The following is a 19943-nucleotide window of genomic DNA, read 5'->3' as shown; positions in this document are numbered from 1 at the left end:
GGTGAAGACCCCGAGGGGCAGAGAAGGGAGAAGTGGGCAAGCCAAGTAATGGGGCCTCCCTGGTACTGGGGGCCGTTTCTCCCCTCATTCAGCCATGTCGATTGAGCATTGACTGTGTGGAAGTCACAGTAAGTGAAAGAAATAAAGCTCCCTGCCCTACAGAGCTGTGTGGGGCCGGGGGAGGGTGATGGGGAAAGCCAGACTGACCCCAGGGTGCCAGTGTCAGGGCGCTGATGGAGGCCGTCACACGGCATGCAGGGAATCGCTTTCGCTGAGAAGGGCACACACGGCAACTCCGGTCTGTGTTAACCTCAGGGGCACTGAATTAGGATAACTAATTGTTTGGCTCGTGTTTACTCACATCATTGGTCCATGTATGGCCATCTTATCTTTATTTGATACCTCAGGCTCACCTGACGAAGGTGGGCCTTGGCAGTTATGGACGTCTATTCACAATGCCTTACCTTCTCCCCAGATGTCCCTTTGTATATCTTCAGTTTAACAGCTTCTTGTTTTTGATTTGCTTTGAAGGACGCACAGTCTGAAACTGCTTCGGCTCATTGACTTAGACTTTTCTGTCACTTTCTCTCTCTTGGACTTGCTGCCAGTAAACGAATATGGCATGTACATCAGAAACTTTGGGAAAAAGAATACTGAGCAGTCAGTACGAGGTGTGCTGAGTAAGTGACAGAAAAGCAAACGAAGTACAATAAGGTGAACTCATGCAATCTGTCATCCTGTGCAGGACTCCTGGGGCTCGGGAGTGGCGCAGAGGGTGTCGCCTTGGGAAAGGGTCCCCTTCCTCACTGGTGCTTGTTAGCCGAGAGAGGCAACCCGGTGTCCACAGGCACCCCGCCTGTCTGTTCCTTGGTGTCCATGGCCTGTGCTCCAGGTGAGTCGTTCCCTAGTGACCTTCACTGAATTCTCCTAGTCCAGAGTTGCTCTGATCCATCCCCCAGAATTTTGTGCTTCTCTGTGGTATTTCCAGTCACTGATTGGGTGGTGATCCACCTTCCAATCAGGCTGTGAAAGTTTGAAGTGAGAGTTCCTCCCTCACCTCCTCCTCATGCTCCTGATAGTGCCACCAACCAGCTTGCTCTCTGGGCACACTCGGTGGGAAGGTCACAGGATGAAAAAGCCAACAGACGAACCCTTGTTTTGCAGCCGGCTCACTCTGACCTTGAGTAGATGGTGTGACTTCTTTGCTTGTTTCCTCATTTCAAAGCTATTAGTAACAAAACTCTTTATTGAAGTATCTTCCTTTTTGAAATAAAATTGCAACTGGTTTTGCAAAGCCAGAATGTTCAAGCGAATAGGATGAAGGCAGACAGGGTGGCGGGATTTTCAAACCAAAGCTAAATCGCTTGGTGTGCCACTTTGAAAGCACCTTAAAAACAAGAACTGTTCACATCGACATCTGTGGCACAGGCCGTGTTCCCGTGACTGTCACTCATGCCACAGCATGTCCACTTGGCAGAGGCCTGAGGCTGTGCTGCCAACTTTAAAGTCAAGATCATTTTCTTTTCCGTGATGAGAGATGGCTCTGGCGGTGTGACCCACTGCTAAGTCCAGAGCACCTTTGTTTTCAAGGCGTATGTTCAGTGTAATGAAGATAACGTTGAGAGACATTCAGACCAAAGAGGTCGAGGCCTGGGAGGTGTGAACCCAGCACCCAGGAGAAGGTGCTGCCGTTTCTGGGGGTAAACAGCTCTGTGCTCTGGGCCGATGGGAGTGGAGTGTCTGGTGGTTTCTGGGGTCACCTTTCTTGCTCTTCCTTAGATCTTTCACTGGGGGTGGTTGTCAGCATGTGGCATGGAGGAGCGAACCCGCTTCTGCAAGCTGCTGACTTGGGTGCTGCACTGGAGGCTCGGCTGGGCCCTGAGCAGGGTTCATGGCACTTTCATCCCCGACGTGAAGGGCACCCCGATGCCCGGTGGGCTAGCACAGATGGGCTGTGCTGCTCTGCTTCCACCCTGGGGGCAGGCTGTTCTGCTCAGTAGAGTTTTCATATTTAAGGACCAAATGTTTCATACCTAAGTGTCCAGACATGTTCATGGTACAGGCACAAGACCCACAGCACACATGTTCGACATTGGGTCCCTGGAGCTGCATGGGTGCTAGTGGGTGGTCTGCTCTGGGGATACATGTGGGCAGGGGTCCCCTTGCTCCCCTTCCTCACAGAGGCTCACTCTGTGAGAACAGCATACCTCATGCTTGCATAACAATTGAATTGGCACCTCTAACTATTGTCCTCAGTGTTTCAGGGAAATTCTGTGTAGAGACTTTCTATAAAACAAGACTCAATTGTTTTTGAAAAAATCACTAGCAGATCTCGGGAATAAGTGTAAACTTCTCTGACTTTTCCTTCCAGGGCCCGTTTGTAACGCCTCTTTGTAACTCAAAGGCATGTGCGGCGGTCTCCTTTAGGGTCATATTGTTTTTCTAGGGGCTGAGGATGGCGCCATCTCTGGCACTGTGGCTGAACCCAAGGTCCACACACCAAGGCTGTCCAGCTTCCTCTGGGCAGCTTGCCAGGTACACCACACCCTCTGCATCTCCACAGTCATGAAGCCCTGTGTGCAGGTGACCCGCTGACGCATGTCACAGCAGCTGCCTGTGGACTTGGGTCTGTGGCTTCATGCCAGCTGCACATGTGTCAAAATAAATGCAGGCTGAAAAGCAGGTGTATTAAGTTGGCAAGGCATGTACACCTCTAGGGTATTTGATACCCATGTCTTTTAAACTGATTATAGAAATTTTCAAAATGCATGCAAAGGGAACAGCAGGCTGCACCCATGGGCTTCAGCAGCTACTGACTCAAAGCCAACCTGTCTCATCCGAGCCCCAACTCCCCCACACCCTCAGTTACTCAGAACAAGTTGTGGTCACCACACCATCCTCTCCATGGCTACCTCAGCCCTACTGGTGTTTCTTAACATCACCAGGTCTCCTCAGTTGACTGTATGTTTTTCATGTTGGCTCAGAATTTAAATAAAAAAGCTACAGTAAGTACAGTAAATGTGGAATGAGCCCGTTTCTGTCTATTCTGGACACCCGGTGCTTACACCCTCTCTGTACCATGTTAGAGAGTCTGTGCTTCACGAAATGCGATCATGTAATTTGAAATCCAGCCAGCTTCTCTTTCACCATAAGTTCAGGGGGCACGAAGAGGAGAGCCTTTGGGTCAGGGTCGGGAGGAGGAGAGCTGTCTGTGGTGGGAGTGGAGTGTGGACACAGAGCCAGGTTGGGGCTGACTTGGACCGCAAGGCTCTCCGCTAGCTTCTGCAGCCCATCCTCCACACCCGTCCCATCAGGACCCAGATGACAGCACCCCCACCAAGTCTGCCCCTGCCCATCAGCATCCTACACCTGTTAGAGCAGTTACAGAGACCCTGTTCATCCTGGGTCCCCACAGTATGGAGTGTGCACAATATTGTCTACACCCTTACTCGTTCAGGAGAGCTGGGTGGCAGCCGTTTTGCTCTTCCTCTGTATTTGCTAGGAAAACACCTTCTGATGGACACTCTGGCTGTCCCATGGAGTTCCCACTGGTGGAGGTTTACCTGTGTCTGCCCCTGTGCAAGAACAATAAGAGTGCATTCAGTTATTTTTATGATGTCTTGGAGTTAAGCAGTTACTTTCAGACATGGGGAAGGTGAATAGGTAATTTGTGTGTGTGTTTTCTTGTAAAAGTATGCGTAAGTGTGTTTATTAAGGACACGATTGTCTTTGAAAGGTGATTGCAGTTCTGCTGGGAGAAGACCATGTGGTGGCCAAGCCCCGTTGGAGCCCCAGGGCGCAGGGCAGTGTGCTGCCTGTCAGCAACAGTGCCTTGCCGCTGGACACCAGCCTGCCATTCCTCCAAAGGAGCTGGCCCAGTGCATCTTGAATTCACCACTAGACGTTCATGTGGGAAGCATGATCTTTAATATGACATCCCATGTTAATGAGGCGGGTTTATTTAATGCGGAATGGAGATCCTACCTCTGTGGGGCTCTGGGGTGCAGGATGAGGTTTCCTTAGTGTGTCTGTTAGAATCATGAACTCTCATGAGATAATGAGCAGAGGGACACAGGAACTTAGGTGAATGGACCCTGAGGTTTTGTGTGTTCTAAATCCTTTTTTCAGGCCTGTTCAGTTTCTTTATTTCTTGGAATAGGGAAATGTGAGAGTGGCTATGAGAGTGATGTTCCTACCTGAGCCACAGTGTGACAGGCTCGGCAACGCTCTGTGGCTCCTCCCTCAGATTTCACCCTGGTCACAGAACAGGACCGCTCACCCCGGGAAGCCCACAGCACCAAACAGAGGTATAGCTGCAGGTCACCATTTGTTAGTTTAAACGAACATCATTTGCATGACCATATTTAAATTTTTTAAGCTGGTCACCAATTTGCCTTTTAAAAAAGTAGCTGGTGAGGCAGTCCTGGGGTCCTGTCTGGTCTGTGGAGGGAGGCACACGGTGAACCTGCCCTCCGCCAGCTGTTCCTGGGCCTGTGGAAGCCAAGGCACCAGTGCGACCTAGGGTTTGCTCTGTCCTGCCTACTGCTCAGAGGTCGTTAGATTCATGTATGTTCCTCTGCATTTGACAGTGACAAAAATGGTATCATTAACTTAAAAAAACCTCATGTTCTTTGTATTTTTGTTTTTAAAAGATAAGAGTTATCCTACTAGAAAAATAGTCAATCATTGTATCTGTAGCGTTCAAAACATGGACAGTCACACTCCTACTGCCCTCCTCACGCCAAGACACGGGGAGTAATAGAGTGCTTTTGTGGGAGCTGGTGTGTGCCCATGGCTGTGTGGGCTGCAGGGAGTGGGGGGATGCCCTGCACATGTGTTCTCACATGCTCGGCCCTTGTGCAGTAGGTCTGAGTTCTGGAAGTGAAGAGTGGAGGTTTTCTTACTCGTTTTTATGTTCTAGTGAAATGAATTTGAGGAAATAGAAGGAAAATGAGGTTGGGATGACAGGTGTCTGAGAGTGAGCAGCTCATCTCCCCTGTGGCCTGGGCTTGCCACACACACCCGGCTCCATTTCAGGAGGACCACACGCCAGCCTCCATGGGCCTCCTCCACAACATCACCACTTCCAGGATGCACACAGCCGGGCACACCCCTGAGGCAGCCTGCTCGTGCTCCTTCATTCATTAGTATGATGACGACTCAGTGAGTGTCCACAGCATCCCAGGCACTGCTGGGATTCAGCTGTGGGCAGACAGACAGACAAATCCTGCCCTCCTGGTGGGTCAAATTGGCTAAAAACTACTGAACAAGTGAAATGTCAGAGGGGAGTGTTCTAAAGAGAAAAACAAAGTGGGCAGTTGTTGCCACTCCTGATGGAGAAGGCCTCACTGCAGGAAGACCAACGGGACCGGAGGGATCCTGGCCGGGTGCATAGCGGTAACTCCAGAGCACATTTGGGCAGCCTGGTCTAGCAGAGTGGCTAGTAGGTGAGGGAGAAGGCATGTCATCCAGATTTGAAGGGCTGCTTTGCTGCAAAACCATGTGGCTGACTCGGACAGTGTTCAGGCAAAGCTGTGGCCATTTTCAAAACCCACACTTTGTGTGTGTGCGGTTGTGAAAAGACCATGTTTGCTGCTTCAGTAAGCTGAGATTTACTTGAGTGTTCTCAAGTGTGTTAATTTAACATGGATTCTGGCAGATCACTACAATGCAGAAATATCATTCTCCCTTTATTCCTAGATTGAGAAGTGTCTCTTCTGCATGCCTCTCAGGTGCAGAGACAGATAGTGGTGTCTGTCCATGGTCAGCCTGGGAAGGCCTTCAACCCTGCGCTGGATGGCAGATATGTGCTCTGAGTGTGGGATATCTGGTAGCCTTTGGGGCCTTAGAAGGTCCTGATATGAGTCAGAGGTATGTCTCCAGGAGTCACAGCCTTAGCGAAAGGAAGGGCGTGCAGCACGAGGGCCAGTGCAGGGGCATGCACCGTGAGCCAAGAGGGGACAGTGACGCAGAACAGGAACTTAGCAGGCACACTCTCAGCTATGAGCAGGTGTGACAAGACATGTGTCTGTGTCTGTTTCATCTCTACAAATTCTTAGCTCAAAGGACCCATTCAGACTGAGGAAATCCAGGGTCATTGCAGCCTTGTGGGTCCATTGGGAACCAGTGCCATGTGACTTCAGGTCTCAACAGCACAGGCCACTGGGCGTGGCTGTGGGAATATGCCTTTTGGCTCGCACCATGTGGGTCACGGACATTTTAGAGGCTTCTTAGTATGCTTGGGATTTCCAGTTTTCGGTCCTGTGCACTGCAGGCCCTGGTTAATGAGGCCAGTGGGCTGGCGGGACAGCTGTCCCCTCCATGTGCTTTCTTTGGGGTTGGGAAAATGCACGCTGTGATTTTTCAATTCGTGTGTGCCTTGACATCAGAATCATTAATTCTCCACAACTGTTGGGTCATGACTTTCAGGTGTCAGTTTTTGGGATTTGAAAATAGTAACTTTTTGCAATAGCAGATGTAAATAAAATGACAAAGAAATGCTTTTCTGTCCTGGTCTCGGCTAGTTGAGGTAATGGGGGGTGTGGCACACCGAGCACCAGGCTGTTTGCAAAGCACCTCAGTATGCTTCCTGCTTGCTGAGTCCCACAGCACCGGTTGGGAGGGTCCCAGGGGCCCAAGTGACACAGGGAGGCCGGAGCCAGTGTTCCCATCTCGAGCTTGCTATGTGCCTTCCTAGGTCACATGCTGTTGCTTTAGCCCTTTTAAGGCCTTTTTGCTGTTTGCTGGAACAGCCCGTGGCTCAGTGGTCGTGTGGGACTAAGGGAAGACTCCCAGATACATTGTTATGTGAAGCTGAGCGACTGCTTCTGGACATTCAGGATGCCGACATTCTCCGCCCTTCAGTGTCCTCCAGGAAAGCCGCGGCAGGTTTGAGGAGCATCTGAAATTTCTTTACATTTTTTGTTCAGATTACCCCAGGGGATGGGCTCTGACCTCCGAGGAAAAAAGAGACATTTGATAAATAGAAAAACAAAGATCCATCTGGGTCATGAGTGGCAGTGGCCACCCGCAGCTGCAATGTTCCTAATTCAGTGCAAGGCTTCCACACCCTCGACGGATGACTCGGTCTATGCCAGCTGAAGGCCGGCTGCCATATGCTCCCTCTGTGTTCCACAGACACTGTCCAGTGATGCCAGTCCCGGCCTGTATCCCAGCCACTCGTACCCACATCCTGGTCGCTCTGACGTGGGGGTGGGGCCTGCGCTCAGACCCTGGCGCCCTCACTGTCTGTCTCTGTGTTCCCACAATGCCCCCACCCCACCCACACTTGGTTCTGTGTCTCCCATTTCCACCTACACTGACAGTTTTCTCTCTATATAGTTTTACCTTTTCCAGTTGTGCAATAAACAGAATCACACAGAGCACAGACCTTTGAGCCTGGCTTCTCCCACATCGTGTGTTTGCCACCTGGTGTGCTGTGCATGTCAGTGGCCCCCCTCCCGGCTGGGCAGTGCCCACCGTGTGTACTGCATTTGCCCACCCTCTGGTCCAGTCCTGGTGGCTGGTGCCCATGAATGGTGCCTGCAGGAGGGCCTGCGTCCTCACTGGCAGCACCGTGTGCTCTGACCCCTAGATGGGACCCTCACTCCAGCCAGCCACTGCAGCGCTCTTCAGGCCACGGAGCCCATCTCCACAGCCGCCCTTAAGAAGCAGAGTTTGGTGCTCTCACCCGTTTCCACTCAGGAGGGTACTTGGCCCTCCAGTTCCGCAAAGCCCCCAGTCAGCAGCTAGGACGTGCCATCATTGTTCATGAGCCACTTCTTGTCTCTGTTTCTGTTAGAAATGTCAGGGTTGTCGTTCCACATCACCTCCTTGGATGAAAGCGGGGTTTTCAACATGTGGGTGAGTATGGCTTGCCCGGGCACCTTATGCACAGGCTCCCCACCTGCTGGCCTGAGTCGTGTGAGGTGCGGTGAGCACCTGCTGTCTGCGGGGAGACCACAGCATGGCTGGATTGCCAGGAAACCTCCCGGAGCTCCCAGAGGTTCGTTCGGCTGGATGACAGGGCCAGGAGGCGGCTGGAGGGTATGCTGAGGCGCTGGCCCGGACCAGCCACCCAGAGAAGGGAAACGGGCAGGGGCGAGAGGAAGAGTCACGGCCTCTGAGCCACTAGTGCTGAAGTGAACATCCTTACTATGGGGCAGTTACAGCCGGTGCCTGACGCAGTGAGCCGTCTGCATGAGCCCGTGCTGTGCTCAGATTGTCTGATATTTGCAGGGTGTTAATACCCATTTCCAATATTCTGTTCTCAGGTGGTGCTTGAATTATCGAAGCCAGATATTGCAGGTTCAATAAGTGATTTAGGTAACTATTAAGTTGAAAATATTAATTTTAGTCAGAGTTTCCTAAAATGAATGGAGATTAAAGATACAAATAACCACTTTAAAAAGTAATTAGCTGTATGAGAAATAAAGTTATGTACGACCTTATCTACATGGAGCAGGAGCCCAGAGTGAGTCAGTGACGTGCCGCTGATGGGATGATTCAGTCAGGGGCAGGGAGGGCTCTTCACGCTGTGATTTCTGCTCTGTGGGGTGCATGTAAGCATAGTGCTAGCCCCTTGCCTTTCCCGCGGGCTCTCCAGGGCCCAGAACCCCACCCTCGTGTGTGTGCACACTTTGGAGTCTGGGTCCCTGGGGGAGATGCATCTGCTCCCTGCCCTTTGCTTTTGGCATGTTGCCACCTTTGTGGTGACTCTGGAAGGGGTCTGAGACCGGTGCGGGCAGCCCCGTGTCAGGGCAGATGTGACGCGGTCCTCTGCACGGGCCTGCTGCTCTCATGCCTCATGGACCTCCCCAGTCTGTGCTGTTGTGTGGTCTAGGGCCTCTGACTTCCTGACACCTCACCAGCCCTGACCACTCACTGTCCCATGACAAGCCCTTTTCCTCCTGAATTGTTGGCTGTGCCCTGGGAAGATCCAGCAAAAATCTTTTTTTTTGTTCCTGACTTCTCGAAATCAGAGAAGCGTCTTTATTCAGCGGGGCTTGTGCTTCACCTTCCACTGAGGCATTGCTGGGACCTGACTTGGGCTCTGATAATGCCAAGGCCGAATCATCTCACTGGTCTCACTGGTAAATTTATTGAGGTTGAGTAAGTGTTTTTCTCAGTGTCCGCTTCATAGAGCATCCTCTGCTTATGATGAGACCTTTGTGCTGCGTGTGTCTGTGGGAGGCGGTAGCAGGGGGGCCCCAGGTGCTCTGCCCTTCCTTGGTGTGGACTGCGGGCCATACTCCCAGGCAGGCTTGGAGCTGAGCCACCTCCCCAGGCCTGTGCCCGGCTCCCAGGGGGGTCACAGCCTGGAGGAGGGCACAGCCTGAGCTGCCCGTGCTGTCCACTTGTGCCATGACCCGGCACCTTTTCAGAACTATGGTTGGTAATAAGGTGGTAGAGTGTCTGTTGCAGTTCACAGTCTGCCTGTGCAGATGAAATTCTTTTGCATGAAAATGCTTTGTAGTGTATGTGGGAAGTCATGTGAAGGATGCTGTAGAGCAATGTGTTTCACTGTTAAATGTTGCTCTATGAAAATTCCCAAACACTGACCATGTCTCCACTTTGCTTTTGGGAAAAGAGGGAATGACAATCATACCAGCAAGCAGTGTGGAAAAGCTCTGGGCATCAAATGCCTACAGGAGAGGCTGGGTGGTTCCAAGCTGTGTCTCATGAATGTCGGATCAGCATCCCACTGGAGGACTCCTCATGGTCAGAGCCAGCCAGCTGCTGTCTGTCCTCTGAACTGTTGGTCCCTCCCTGGCTGCCAGGGGGCCACAGTGAGTGGGTGCTGGGGCTGTGCTGTGAGATGGTGATCTCATGGGGAGGGTGGTGTGCCAACCATAGCCATTGCTGATGTCATTGCTGGATCAGAAGTGCTTGTTGGGCCGAGTGCCAGGGCAAGGAGGCCATCCCAGGGTGGGAAGGGTAGCCTTTGGGGGAGACTTTGAGCCCTGGGGTTCCTCCAGTGAGTGGAAAGTGGGGGTGTTGCCAAATAGGAACAGCAACATTGCACATTTGCATCAGTTATAACTGACAGGTAGCAAGATTCAGAACTGAGTCTGTGATACATGATTATAGCACCCTTTCCAACTGGAAGCTGAATTTATTTACATACTTTTAATCCAACTATTCCAAGGTTCTAGGTAGTACCTTTCCCAGGATTTGGGTTTCAGTATATTTAAATTTCCAGTGACCCCCTTGCAGTAGTTCCAACAAAAGAGGACAATGTTGGGACTAGACAAAGGTGGCAAGGCCAGGGGATGGCCGAGGTGTGGCATGGCACTTTGGGATGTTCCAGGAAGGAATTGCAGCTCTGTGGCTGTGACAAGGCGGGCAGTGGTGGGCTGAGGAGTCAGAGCCTCTGCATGCGTCTGCAGGAGAGCGGGCAGGCGTTGGGGCCAGTGTGCTGTTGATGTGCTCAGGACCACTAGTGGGCGCTGACGGCAGAGTGTCTGCCGGGCACTTGGCGTTTTGTCAAATGCTGACTTTTTTGCTCAGTGTGCTGCCCTTCTTTTATAAATCTAAACTTGTCGGGACTTCTTGACCCAGATTGCACCAGTCCTTGTCCTATAAGGCCCTGAACTGAAAATTCTTTATTCCCATCCTACAGCAAATACAAAACCTCTCCTGCTTGGGGGAGGGAATGATCTTTATTCATCTACATTTTGATATTATTTTCTAACACAGACAATTAAGCAGTGAAAAGTGATTCCAGGCAACTATAATTGGATTTGGGTTCAACTTGTGTTGGGGAAGGGAGGCATTTATTTCTGGTTTCTGCAGCAGTCACTGCAGGTGGGCTCCCTGGCATCAGGGGAATAAAGTTTGGTGGAAGTTCTGTACAAATAAAGTTTGTAAGGTGATCCCTTGGGATCAATGCTGGGAAAGGGGAAGTGTTCTCATGGAGGGAGGTGACATTGGGCCACTGCATGCACAGCAGACGCATGGTCGGAACTGCAAGAGGTGCTCCAGCTTCTTCACCTGTGCTTTTTGCTGGTTTATCTGCTTGTTAGTTCAGTATCAATGGGTCCAATGCCACGTACAGAGCTACATTTTTTTCTTTGATTAAAGTATTTTGTGTCTTATAAATTGGTACTATTTGATTATTTTACATCTAGTTTTAAAACAACCTTGAAGTTGAACTTAGATGAGTTTCTGGAACCAGAAATGTTAATATGAAAGTATTATTCAGAAATTTAGAGTTCTACTTTTATTCATATGACTTTATATGTCATAAAAATTCTTATTAAATGTACAAATATAATTTATATGTTCCTTGGTAATTTATTTCCTGAAGATATCTTTTTTTGACAGTTACTGCAGTGAGGGGTTATCAGCATGTGATTTATTCCTGAAGTAACATTGGTTAATAGCCTGATTCCTCATCATCAGACAAAACTATGGGTGTGTCAGTGAACTTGTACATGCTTTGAAATTGTGAATCACCTTCAGTGGATTTAAATATAATTATGATGGGGAATCAGTCATGTTTAAAAACTCACACAGTAAGTAGACTGCAGAGCTGGGCACAGGTGGTCTCTGGGCCAGTGGCAGACGCCTGACTCCCTCATCGGGTTTCCGTAAGAACTCTGTTCTTACCTCTGCTGTGGCCCTTACCACTTCATGAGATGCATTGCATTTAATTTTTAACCAAAATGTCCTGTAGTGTACTTGCCCTCTTGGAAGGAAGGTGTCTGATATAGCTAAAGTCAGGTTTCCTCCGAAACCCCCAGCACTGCCTCCCTTAGACCTATGCGCGGTCATCTGGCCTTGCTGTGAGCACTCTGTGTGCCAGGCTTTGTGGTGCCAGAGCCTGGCATTCTTTCCCTTTAGACTCTGGTGAGGATGCAGATATGTGAAGACAGCAGTCACTGCAGGTGGGCTCCCTGGCATCAGGGGAATGAAATTTGGTGGAAGTTCTATGCAAATAAAGTTTGTAAAGCCATCCCTTGGGATCAATGCTGGAAAAGGGGGAGTGGCCATACCTGGATGAGGTGAGCTGTGAAGCCAGCCCCACAGCTGCTGCCGGGCCCCAGGGGCACTGAGCCGGGCAGCTTTTCAGAGTGGACCTTGCCAGCCTTTCTGCCCTCTGTCCAGTCAGTCACTGGACATGGGTATCCCTGGAGGTCTCGTGATCTTAAGTGAAGCTCCCTGGAAGCTGGGACAAGCAGCCGTCCCCCGGGTGCACCTCATCCACTGTGGTTGTGGCACGGGCCTGAAGTTCTCTGTCAGGGCATGCTTGTGGTGTGTAGGGGTCAGAGGAGGGGCCGGCTAGGGTAGAAAGGTGACTTTTGGGAGAAGCAGCAGCTGAGATGGGCCAGGCGGTGTGTGCCCCACCAGACAAGGCAGGGCATGGAGATGCAAGGCCCACATAGGAACTGGTGGGTCTGCCTTTGAGAAAGAGACTGTGCAGGTCTGTGGCCAGACCCTGGGGTATTTGCAGTGCTGAGGCATTTAGACGATTCTCTGGAGGTGGTAGGGAGCCATTGCAGGATTTTAAGGCAGTGTGTCTTACTTAGAACCATCAAGTTGGCAACAGTGTGGGGTTGCATGGGAAGGAGACCAGCTGGGCAGCTGTTAAGGGGTCCATAAGGAAAATGAGTGCAGTCCTGGCCCTGGTGTCTGGCTCGGCTACTGGGTACTGTGCATGAGATGAACAAAATGGGGCATGGGGGCAGAGTGTGTGCTGTGCATGGCCATGACCAGGAGGCAGTGGCTCTGTAGCAGGGATCTCCTGGGAGGCACGGACCTGGGAGTCCTCAGCTGGTAGGTGACATTCGCGTCCTAAATGTGGTATGAGAAGTGTATGCACAGAGTGGCCAGGGTCCTGACCTCTGAGGAGGGCAGAGTGGAAGAAGGAGCCGCTGTGGGCTTTCTGTTCAGACACATCCCTGTGCAATGTGAAAGCCTTCAGTATGCTAAGTATGGCTTTTAAAAGGAACAGAGGAACATGCCAGAACAAGGATGGAACTTTGTTTAGTGTGTGAGCTTTCAGGTGCTGTGGGACTGGGCTGTCAGGTGGCTGTGTTGAGCTCAAGCCCTGCAGCCCCACTGCTGCGTCAGGCTTGTCTGGGACAGGGAACAAGGATGAGACTCTGCCCAGGACTCCGGATTCACTGCCTCTCAGGGAGAGAGACTCAGAGAGCCCACCCCCGGACCAGCAGAGCCAGGAGCACGGGAGACCTGAAATCTGAGCTCTGGCGTGGGTGTGATCCATGAGCTGGTCCCAGGCCTGTGACCCCGGCTGGCTCACCTCAAAACATAGGGTGCCTACAGGAAACAGCTCAGAAAGAAGACCCCGAAATGCCCGGTGTGAGGAGACAGCACTGTGAGTAGGATTAGCACCCCCAAGACCTTGAGATAATTGTGCAATCCAAAGAACATTCCTAGAAATGGAGGCATTGTCTCCAACTTAAAAGTTAGTGGGTTATTAAGTAGCAGATTAGACATAGCTAAAGAATTAGTGAATGGGAAAATAGAGCTTGAGAAATTATCAAGAGCTCAGTAATATAAAAAGAAACAGAAAATGGAGCCAGGGCCTCAGAGGCAATGTGAAAGGCCTGTTGTGATGTATCTCATGAGAAGTGATGAAAGCATGAAAGCATGTTAAGTGTCATTATCCTCATGGTTTTAAAACTGTTCATCTTTGCTATTTTTTTCAGCCTTTCCCATGAAGATGATGAGTTTTGGGGGACCACCCAAACACTGAATGTTAAATTCCTGCCTTCAGATCCTAATCACTTTATTGTTGGCACAGACGTGGTGAGTGCCACGTCTTTTAAATATTTAGAATTTAAAAATTCTACTCCATAGATATTTTAAATTCTACTCTTTAACTCATTCTTTGAGTTGCCTGGCAAATATCTTCACTAAAGGTTAACCTACTCTTTACTTTTATTATAATCTTGTTTAAATTGCATCAGGAATAATAGCTTTATCCAGCCTCACCCCTAACCTTTTCCTTAGTCACCTCTGCATCTCCCACCCCTAGGGCCTTGTAAGGCATGGCACCAGACAGGATCTGAGAGTGTCTCCCAGACTGTTCATGCCCCAGCAGCGCAGTGTGAGACCAGTGAAGGTGAATGCGATTGCCTTTTCGCCATTTGGAGAACCTGTATTTGGAGTATTCCTGGTAAGAAAGTCTGTTTTAAAGCACCAGCTCTATTGGGGCAGCACAACACCTGGCCATCTGTTGGGGTTTTAGAAGTCAGTCATCAGCAGTGCATGTGGGACACGCCTGCACACCTCGCTCCTCTGAGGTCCACCTGTGCAGTCAGTGCAGGTCCTTCACACAGCTATGGGATGGATCAGCTGTTAAAACATTTTATTTTGACATAATTTCAGGCTCATAGGAAAGCTACGGCAGTCCAGTTCTCTGCCTGCCCTCCATGCAGGCTCCCCACATGCCACATGTTTGCCACTTCATTCCATCCTGTTCCTCTGTGGGTGGGTTTACAGGTCCACCCTGAACAGATTGTTGTCGGTGTCCTCAGAGCAGGACCACCCTCTGCAGCTGTGGTCCTGTTCCCCACAGGTCTGTCGGGGTGACGTCCTTTCTGAGCAGAGCGCTGTCCCATCAGGAGCTCGTGCAGCTGCTGTGCCTCCTCAGTACCCTCTGGCCTGGGCATCTCCCCAGGCTCTCCTGCCTCGACACTGCTGACGGGCATAGGATGCACCTCTGAATGCACGTGCCGGTCCGCACAGCTAGATCCGGGTCTGCGCCCTGGCCCATGCCCGCTGGCGCTGTGCTGTGGGTCCCACCCTTGCCTTTCTCATACGGGTCCCATGGGGACAGATGGGTGTGTCGGGAGTCCTGCTGCTCGTGGGGCCACTGGCGGCCTCGCCTGCCATTGGTGGTGGTGTCCAGCCCCCACTGAGGCTCTGTGTGGAGCCAGCTGTTCCCTGGACTCCTAGGCACACATGCCTGCCTTTATTATGTGAATGGGCATGTGGCCCTTGACTCTTAGGTGGGTCTCAATCACTTATTCTGCTACTCACACTGTCTGTCCGGGGCGTGTCCTCTGCTGTCACTCACAAGCCCTTCTTTGCCATCTGGTACAGTAGGCCCTGGAGTCCGCTGCTTCTCCAGGGAATCCCAGCTCCTAGAGGGAGAAAAATACCTGGAAACCAAGCTCTGGGCAGTAAAATGGTTGCTGTACAGGCACTTTGATCTCTGCCTGTCAGATGTCTCTGATTTAAGTGACTTGGGCCCCCTGCCTCCCCAGCTTGGAAACCTGCTCCAGGTGTCCTGGTGCACTTGACCTCACGTGCTCCATCCCAAGTACACAGATGACTCATGATTGTGCCTCATACCTCTGCAGCTTTTGAGTATGTGAAGGATTAAATATATTGAGGAAAAAGGCATCAGGTGTCTCTTTCTGAGCTAAAATGTTTTTCTTTGTGGAAATTTCAATCCAAGGAGACAGTATTAACCACATTACTGGTACCCGTGTATGTAATTTTTCTAAAAAGGTGGCTTGTTTACTTCCATGGAGCCCATCTTAATGGCATATGATCACATCAGCAATATTTAAGTTTGTTAAAAATAAATACTGTTTATGTATTTACTGAATTCATTAATTATCAGCCATTTGGGGAAGGGGAGGGGTTCAAGTGTACCCGAATCTCCAAGGGGAGCACCTTTGTGTGGTGAGGGCAGAGGTAAGGCTCTCAGGGATTTCCCTGGCTGCTGAGATGAGGACGAAAGGAAAACGAGCCGGGATCAGCAGTCCCCTCCCCACGCAGGCTGGCTGTTCTGATGGGAGCATCCGGCTGCACCAGCTGACGTCCGAGCACCCGGTCATGCAGTGGGACAGCAACACTGGCGATCACACTGCCACAGGCCTGCAGTGGTACTTGACGCAGCCGGCTGTGTTTCTGGTCCAGGATGATGCATCCTGTGTCTACATATGGGACCTTCTGGAAAGCAACTTGGGTCCTGTAGCCAAAGAGCTCATCTCTCCAGACAAGTAAGTCTGAGGGCCCGACAGGCCGTCGTGGCGGTTCTGCAGGGTGGGCTTTCCTGCTTACTTTGTGCACGCAGTTGCTACACTTTAAAACGCCATGATTTATACTTAAATATGATTTCATGTTTACGTATTTTAGCATTATTTTGGGAACCACTGTAAGATGTGTTTATTTCATGTTTGGTCCAGAAGAGCCTCTGGGGTAAAGGATTGTACTGTTCTGTTTCCCTGTCATCATCACTCTGTGAATTGAAGGAACTGTGCGAGCTCCGTATTTATGTTCATTTACTAGTCTTATAAATTTAGTATTTGCCTGAGTGATCTACAAAGTGTTCCTTTTGTATCTACAAAGGGGTACCACGTGGGAGTCAGTAATTCATGTGATTTCACAGTAATGCCGTTCCTGTGGCCCAGGCGGTGTCACAGTCACACCAGTCCTGTGTGGCCTCTGCACTCACCATGGGAAGCCCCATGGGCTAGTGTCAGATGGGGGGTTGTCATCAGTGCACTGTAAATAATCCCTTGTCCTTGTTTTCTTATTAAATTTGATGCTTTCTTTATGAAGGACTCTCTCTGGACCCCACTTTTTTTCCATGAGATTCCTTGAGATTTTATGTTTCTTGTCAGTAAGTCCCCTCCTGTGAGGGCTGTAACAATCTGAGGAGGATGGGGGGCCATCCACTGTACCCCACGTCCCCTATGTAAAGGAAAGAGGAAGGTCAGAGGGATCAAACAAGAAGTAGTTTGCCAGGATATTGGGGACATGCTGATAAGGCCTAAATAAAAATGAGGAGTGCATTTATTTAGTTAAAGCACTAGGTATACTTTTATTATTTTAGTCGTTAAACAGTACATCGTAACACTGGGCTGCAACTCATATAAACACAGAATGCACTTAGTTATTCCAAAGACTGTCTGCCAGTCGTTTAATAAAGCAGGTGTTTGTGGGGGGCAGATCTGCTCCAGGCACGAGGGGTGCAGTGTGAGCCGGTCCTGCTGGGGCAAGAAGGTAATAGACAAGGTATGGTAAATGAGCCAGCCCCACAGTGCATGCAGGACACGGGGGTATCCAGTGTGTGGGCAGTGGTGCTGGGGCTTTAAATGGGGCAGGGGAGGTCTTGCTGAGGCGGGGATGTTCCACAGAGGAGCCTGGGGGCAGGGGCAGGCCCCCAAGTCCTGGGACAGACTGTGCCTGTGGGGGCTGGTGTGGCTGATCAATGTGTCCAATCTCGGGAGAGGGTGGCGGCTGGAACTGCGAGGAGCAGGCAGAGCCCCTCTCCCTGGACACCTGCCTCAGTGGTCAGGCTGAGGGAGTAACAGCCACAGTAAGCGGCCAGTTACTTTTCCTTAGCATCAGAGAAAAGCAGAACAGAAAGAAATTCGAGTTGAAAGGCAAGAATCTAGATAGAAGGAAGAATTTGCCACTTTTAGGAAAAATTCAAAAACCATGAGGATGACTACCTGCTCAGCAGGGGCAGCACAGATGTTGCAGCTAATCTTGGGCCTGGACCTTGTCTGGTTTCCCACCCTGCTGCTCAGGTTCTGTAAGGCCCACACATAAGAAGGACATTTTAAACTGGCCAGTGATGGTCCTGACCGTGTTTCCACGCTTATGGGGATGGAGGGACAGAGGACCTGGTGCATGTCGTGGAGTCTGTCAGCCAAGCGGCAACTCTAGAGATGGGCCTGGTCAAGGAGATGGGGGGGCAGGTGGGGTGGCCAAGATGGGTCCGGGTCTCTCACTGGCTGAGCTGTGCCGAAAGGAGCAGAGCCCAGGGCTTTGGGCTAGTGGCGTAGCCCATGGTTTCTGTCTGTCTGAGGGCAGCATGTCCTGAGTCCACACTGTTCCCTGCAGACCAGTCCAGCAGACCTCTAAATACAGAACTAAGCCCACAGTGGTTTCTATCAAATTTTATATGTTTATTTCTGGCATAACTTTTCACTGACTGTTACCAAATTTATAGAATTTCTCTTCCTTTTCTCTCTTTTCTGGAAGGCAGATGGTTTGGGACACTCAGAATCACAGTGTGTGCCCCTCACTTGCAGGGTGATGGCCATGACCATCGTGGGAGAGGCAGAGAGGACTAGGGGCAGCTTCCTGGTCCTGGTGCTGGCCAGAGCCTCCGGCAGCGTGGACGTGCAGCACCTGAGGAAGGCGTGGGTGACCCCAGGGGGAGACGAGCGGAGGAGGCTGTGGCTGCTTCTGTAGGAAGCCGGGTAGGAAGTGGGCCACAGACCGCTGGTGCCATTGTGAGGACAGCGCTGCACAGGACCCAGTGAGGGCATGAGGGTGTGTGCTCCTACGTCCGTATGCACGTGTGTCATGTGGATGGAGGACATGTATATTGTACATCATTTATTTTACAAGAATGTTACCCAGTAAATAAATCACTATTTTTGAATGGAAAAAACACACACTTTAGGTGTTTACTGAGCTTCAGAGGAAATAGTCATGTCCAGTGCGTTCTTCTCTGAGAGTATTTCTACTTAGAAGAGCTTATAATATTGTCTCCTCTGTTACTAGATTCCAAACAAACCTACATGAAGTGTCTTTAATGAACAATGTTCTTAGTCCTGCACAAAATGGCATATATGCAGTTCTAAACTAAGGAGCCAGTCTGTTTAAATGGCCACTGCCAGCTGTTCCCTGGAAGGTTTTGTGGGCTGCTGCTTTGGGCACTGTTTGAACATCTACTCAGACACATTTTGCATTATGCTTTCATATTAAAAATTGTCCTTGTATAAAAATAATACAAGTAAGTAAGTTCTGTGGACTTTGCACGTAGTCACAATGGGGACATAGGGAGAGGAGAATTCTGGGCTGGTATCTGGGAAAGCCCAGGATGGCCTTGCCGACCCAGCATTACCCAGCAGAGAGGCGGCCAGGGGGCGTCCCAACACGGTCCGGGCTCTCTGGGCCACACGCAGCTTCCACTAGCCAGCAGTGCGGAAGTTCCGCCCCAGAACGGGAGCGCTTTTCACCTGGAAGGTCCTGGGAGGCCCCCTGCCCGTGGCACTCCATGTCCTGGGACCTCCCAGGGCACCAGTCCCATGTGTGAGCATGTGTGGCTGTCTTACCTCCGGCGTGCTCTGCTGGCTTCATGGGGCCGCAAGCTCTGGAGCAGAAGTAGGTTGGATCTCTCCCCATCACCCCTGGGGCTTTGTGCTCACCTTGCACACAGTAGGTGCCCGGCCTGTGCCCAAGGCAGGGAGGATGCAGGCTGTGCAAGCAGGCGTCTGTTCGGCTCTTGCTAGTACAGTGCAGTCATATTCCATAACAGGACATGGAGATTTCATTCTGCAGACAGGCTGGCCTCCCACCCTCCCCTCTCCTTTCCCTCAAGCTTATTTGTGAAATCCATTTGATCTAAACTGGTGTTAAGAGAGGGGCCTTGTCACAGCTCATGTGTACATGTCTACTGTCCCCAACATATTAAAGTACAGCTTGAAAAATGAACATTTGGGGATCCCCAGGATAGAACGGCGTGAGGTTGCTAACTAGAGCCTTACTAGACCTAGACCCTCCAAGTTCCACTGGAGGCTCAGGAGGACCCAGAGGGATGATGCATGGCCACCAAAGACTGTTCCATGGACCAGGAGCTATTTCCTTGGGCGGCAATGTTGGCCCTGACCCAGGGCCGCCGTCCCAAGGCTATGTCTGTCCCTCCTCTGGGACAGCTGCTCCTGATTCCACCAGCGGAGCCCACCCCCATCAGCACCTCCTTCCTCCCACCCACTCAGAGAACCCAGTGCAGGAGACAAGTACAATGGAGCCATAATGACCTACTCAGACACGGGACCTGAGACGCACCCTGCTGGCAGTCCCCGCTGGAGGGGCCAGTGCCTCGGGCTTCTGTTTTCTAATTGTATTTAGAGCACAAGGCACCAGGCTTGGAAGAGAGGACCCCATTTGAGTCCAGTGGGTCTGCACTGGAGGAAGTCTGCCGTGGGCTGGAGGCGTGAGTG

The 19943-nt window shown here is 50.9% G+C and overlaps 1 protein-coding gene and 1 long non-coding RNA gene across 2 annotated transcripts in view; one reads left to right on the top strand and one right to left on the bottom strand.

Annotated features, from left to right (window-relative positions):
• Nucleotides 1-18186, top strand: part of LOC108399402 (cytoplasmic dynein 2 intermediate chain 1-like) — a 34541-nt gene extending 16355 nt beyond the window's left edge. Inside the window, 18 exon segments of the mRNA XM_073220029.1 lie at nucleotides 532-664; nucleotides 1591-1619; nucleotides 1621-1700; nucleotides 2447-2535; nucleotides 3737-3869; nucleotides 5707-5864; nucleotides 5905-5913; nucleotides 6698-6776; nucleotides 6779-6856; nucleotides 7592-7708; nucleotides 7802-7863; nucleotides 8274-8325; nucleotides 10807-10850; nucleotides 10975-10994; nucleotides 13674-13773; nucleotides 14003-14134; nucleotides 15757-15980; nucleotides 18024-18186. Of these exon segments, the coding sequence (XP_073076130.1) occupies nucleotides 532-664; nucleotides 1591-1619; nucleotides 1621-1700; nucleotides 2447-2535; nucleotides 3737-3869; nucleotides 5707-5864; nucleotides 5905-5913; nucleotides 6698-6776; nucleotides 6779-6856; nucleotides 7592-7708; nucleotides 7802-7863; nucleotides 8274-8325; nucleotides 10807-10850; nucleotides 10975-10994; nucleotides 13674-13773; nucleotides 14003-14134; nucleotides 15757-15980; nucleotides 18024-18186 (1702 nt within the window).
• Nucleotides 14319-15230, bottom strand: LOC140845088 (uncharacterized). Its single transcript, XR_012123760.1, has 2 exons — nucleotides 15010-15230; nucleotides 14319-14664 (listed from the first exon to the last, which is right to left on the bottom strand). It is a non-coding gene; the product is annotated as an uncharacterized lncRNA (long non-coding RNA).
• Nucleotides 18187-19943: the final 1757 nt, after the last annotated feature.

Source organism: Manis javanica, chromosome 2, assembly GCF_040802235.1.
Source record: "Manis javanica isolate MJ-LG chromosome 2, MJ_LKY, whole genome shotgun sequence".
NCBI classification, from domain to species: domain Eukaryota; kingdom Metazoa; phylum Chordata; class Mammalia; order Pholidota; family Manidae; genus Manis; species Manis javanica.
The sequence above is the reverse complement of the archived record's forward strand: the minus strand, read 5'-3'. Positions and strand labels throughout refer to the sequence as shown.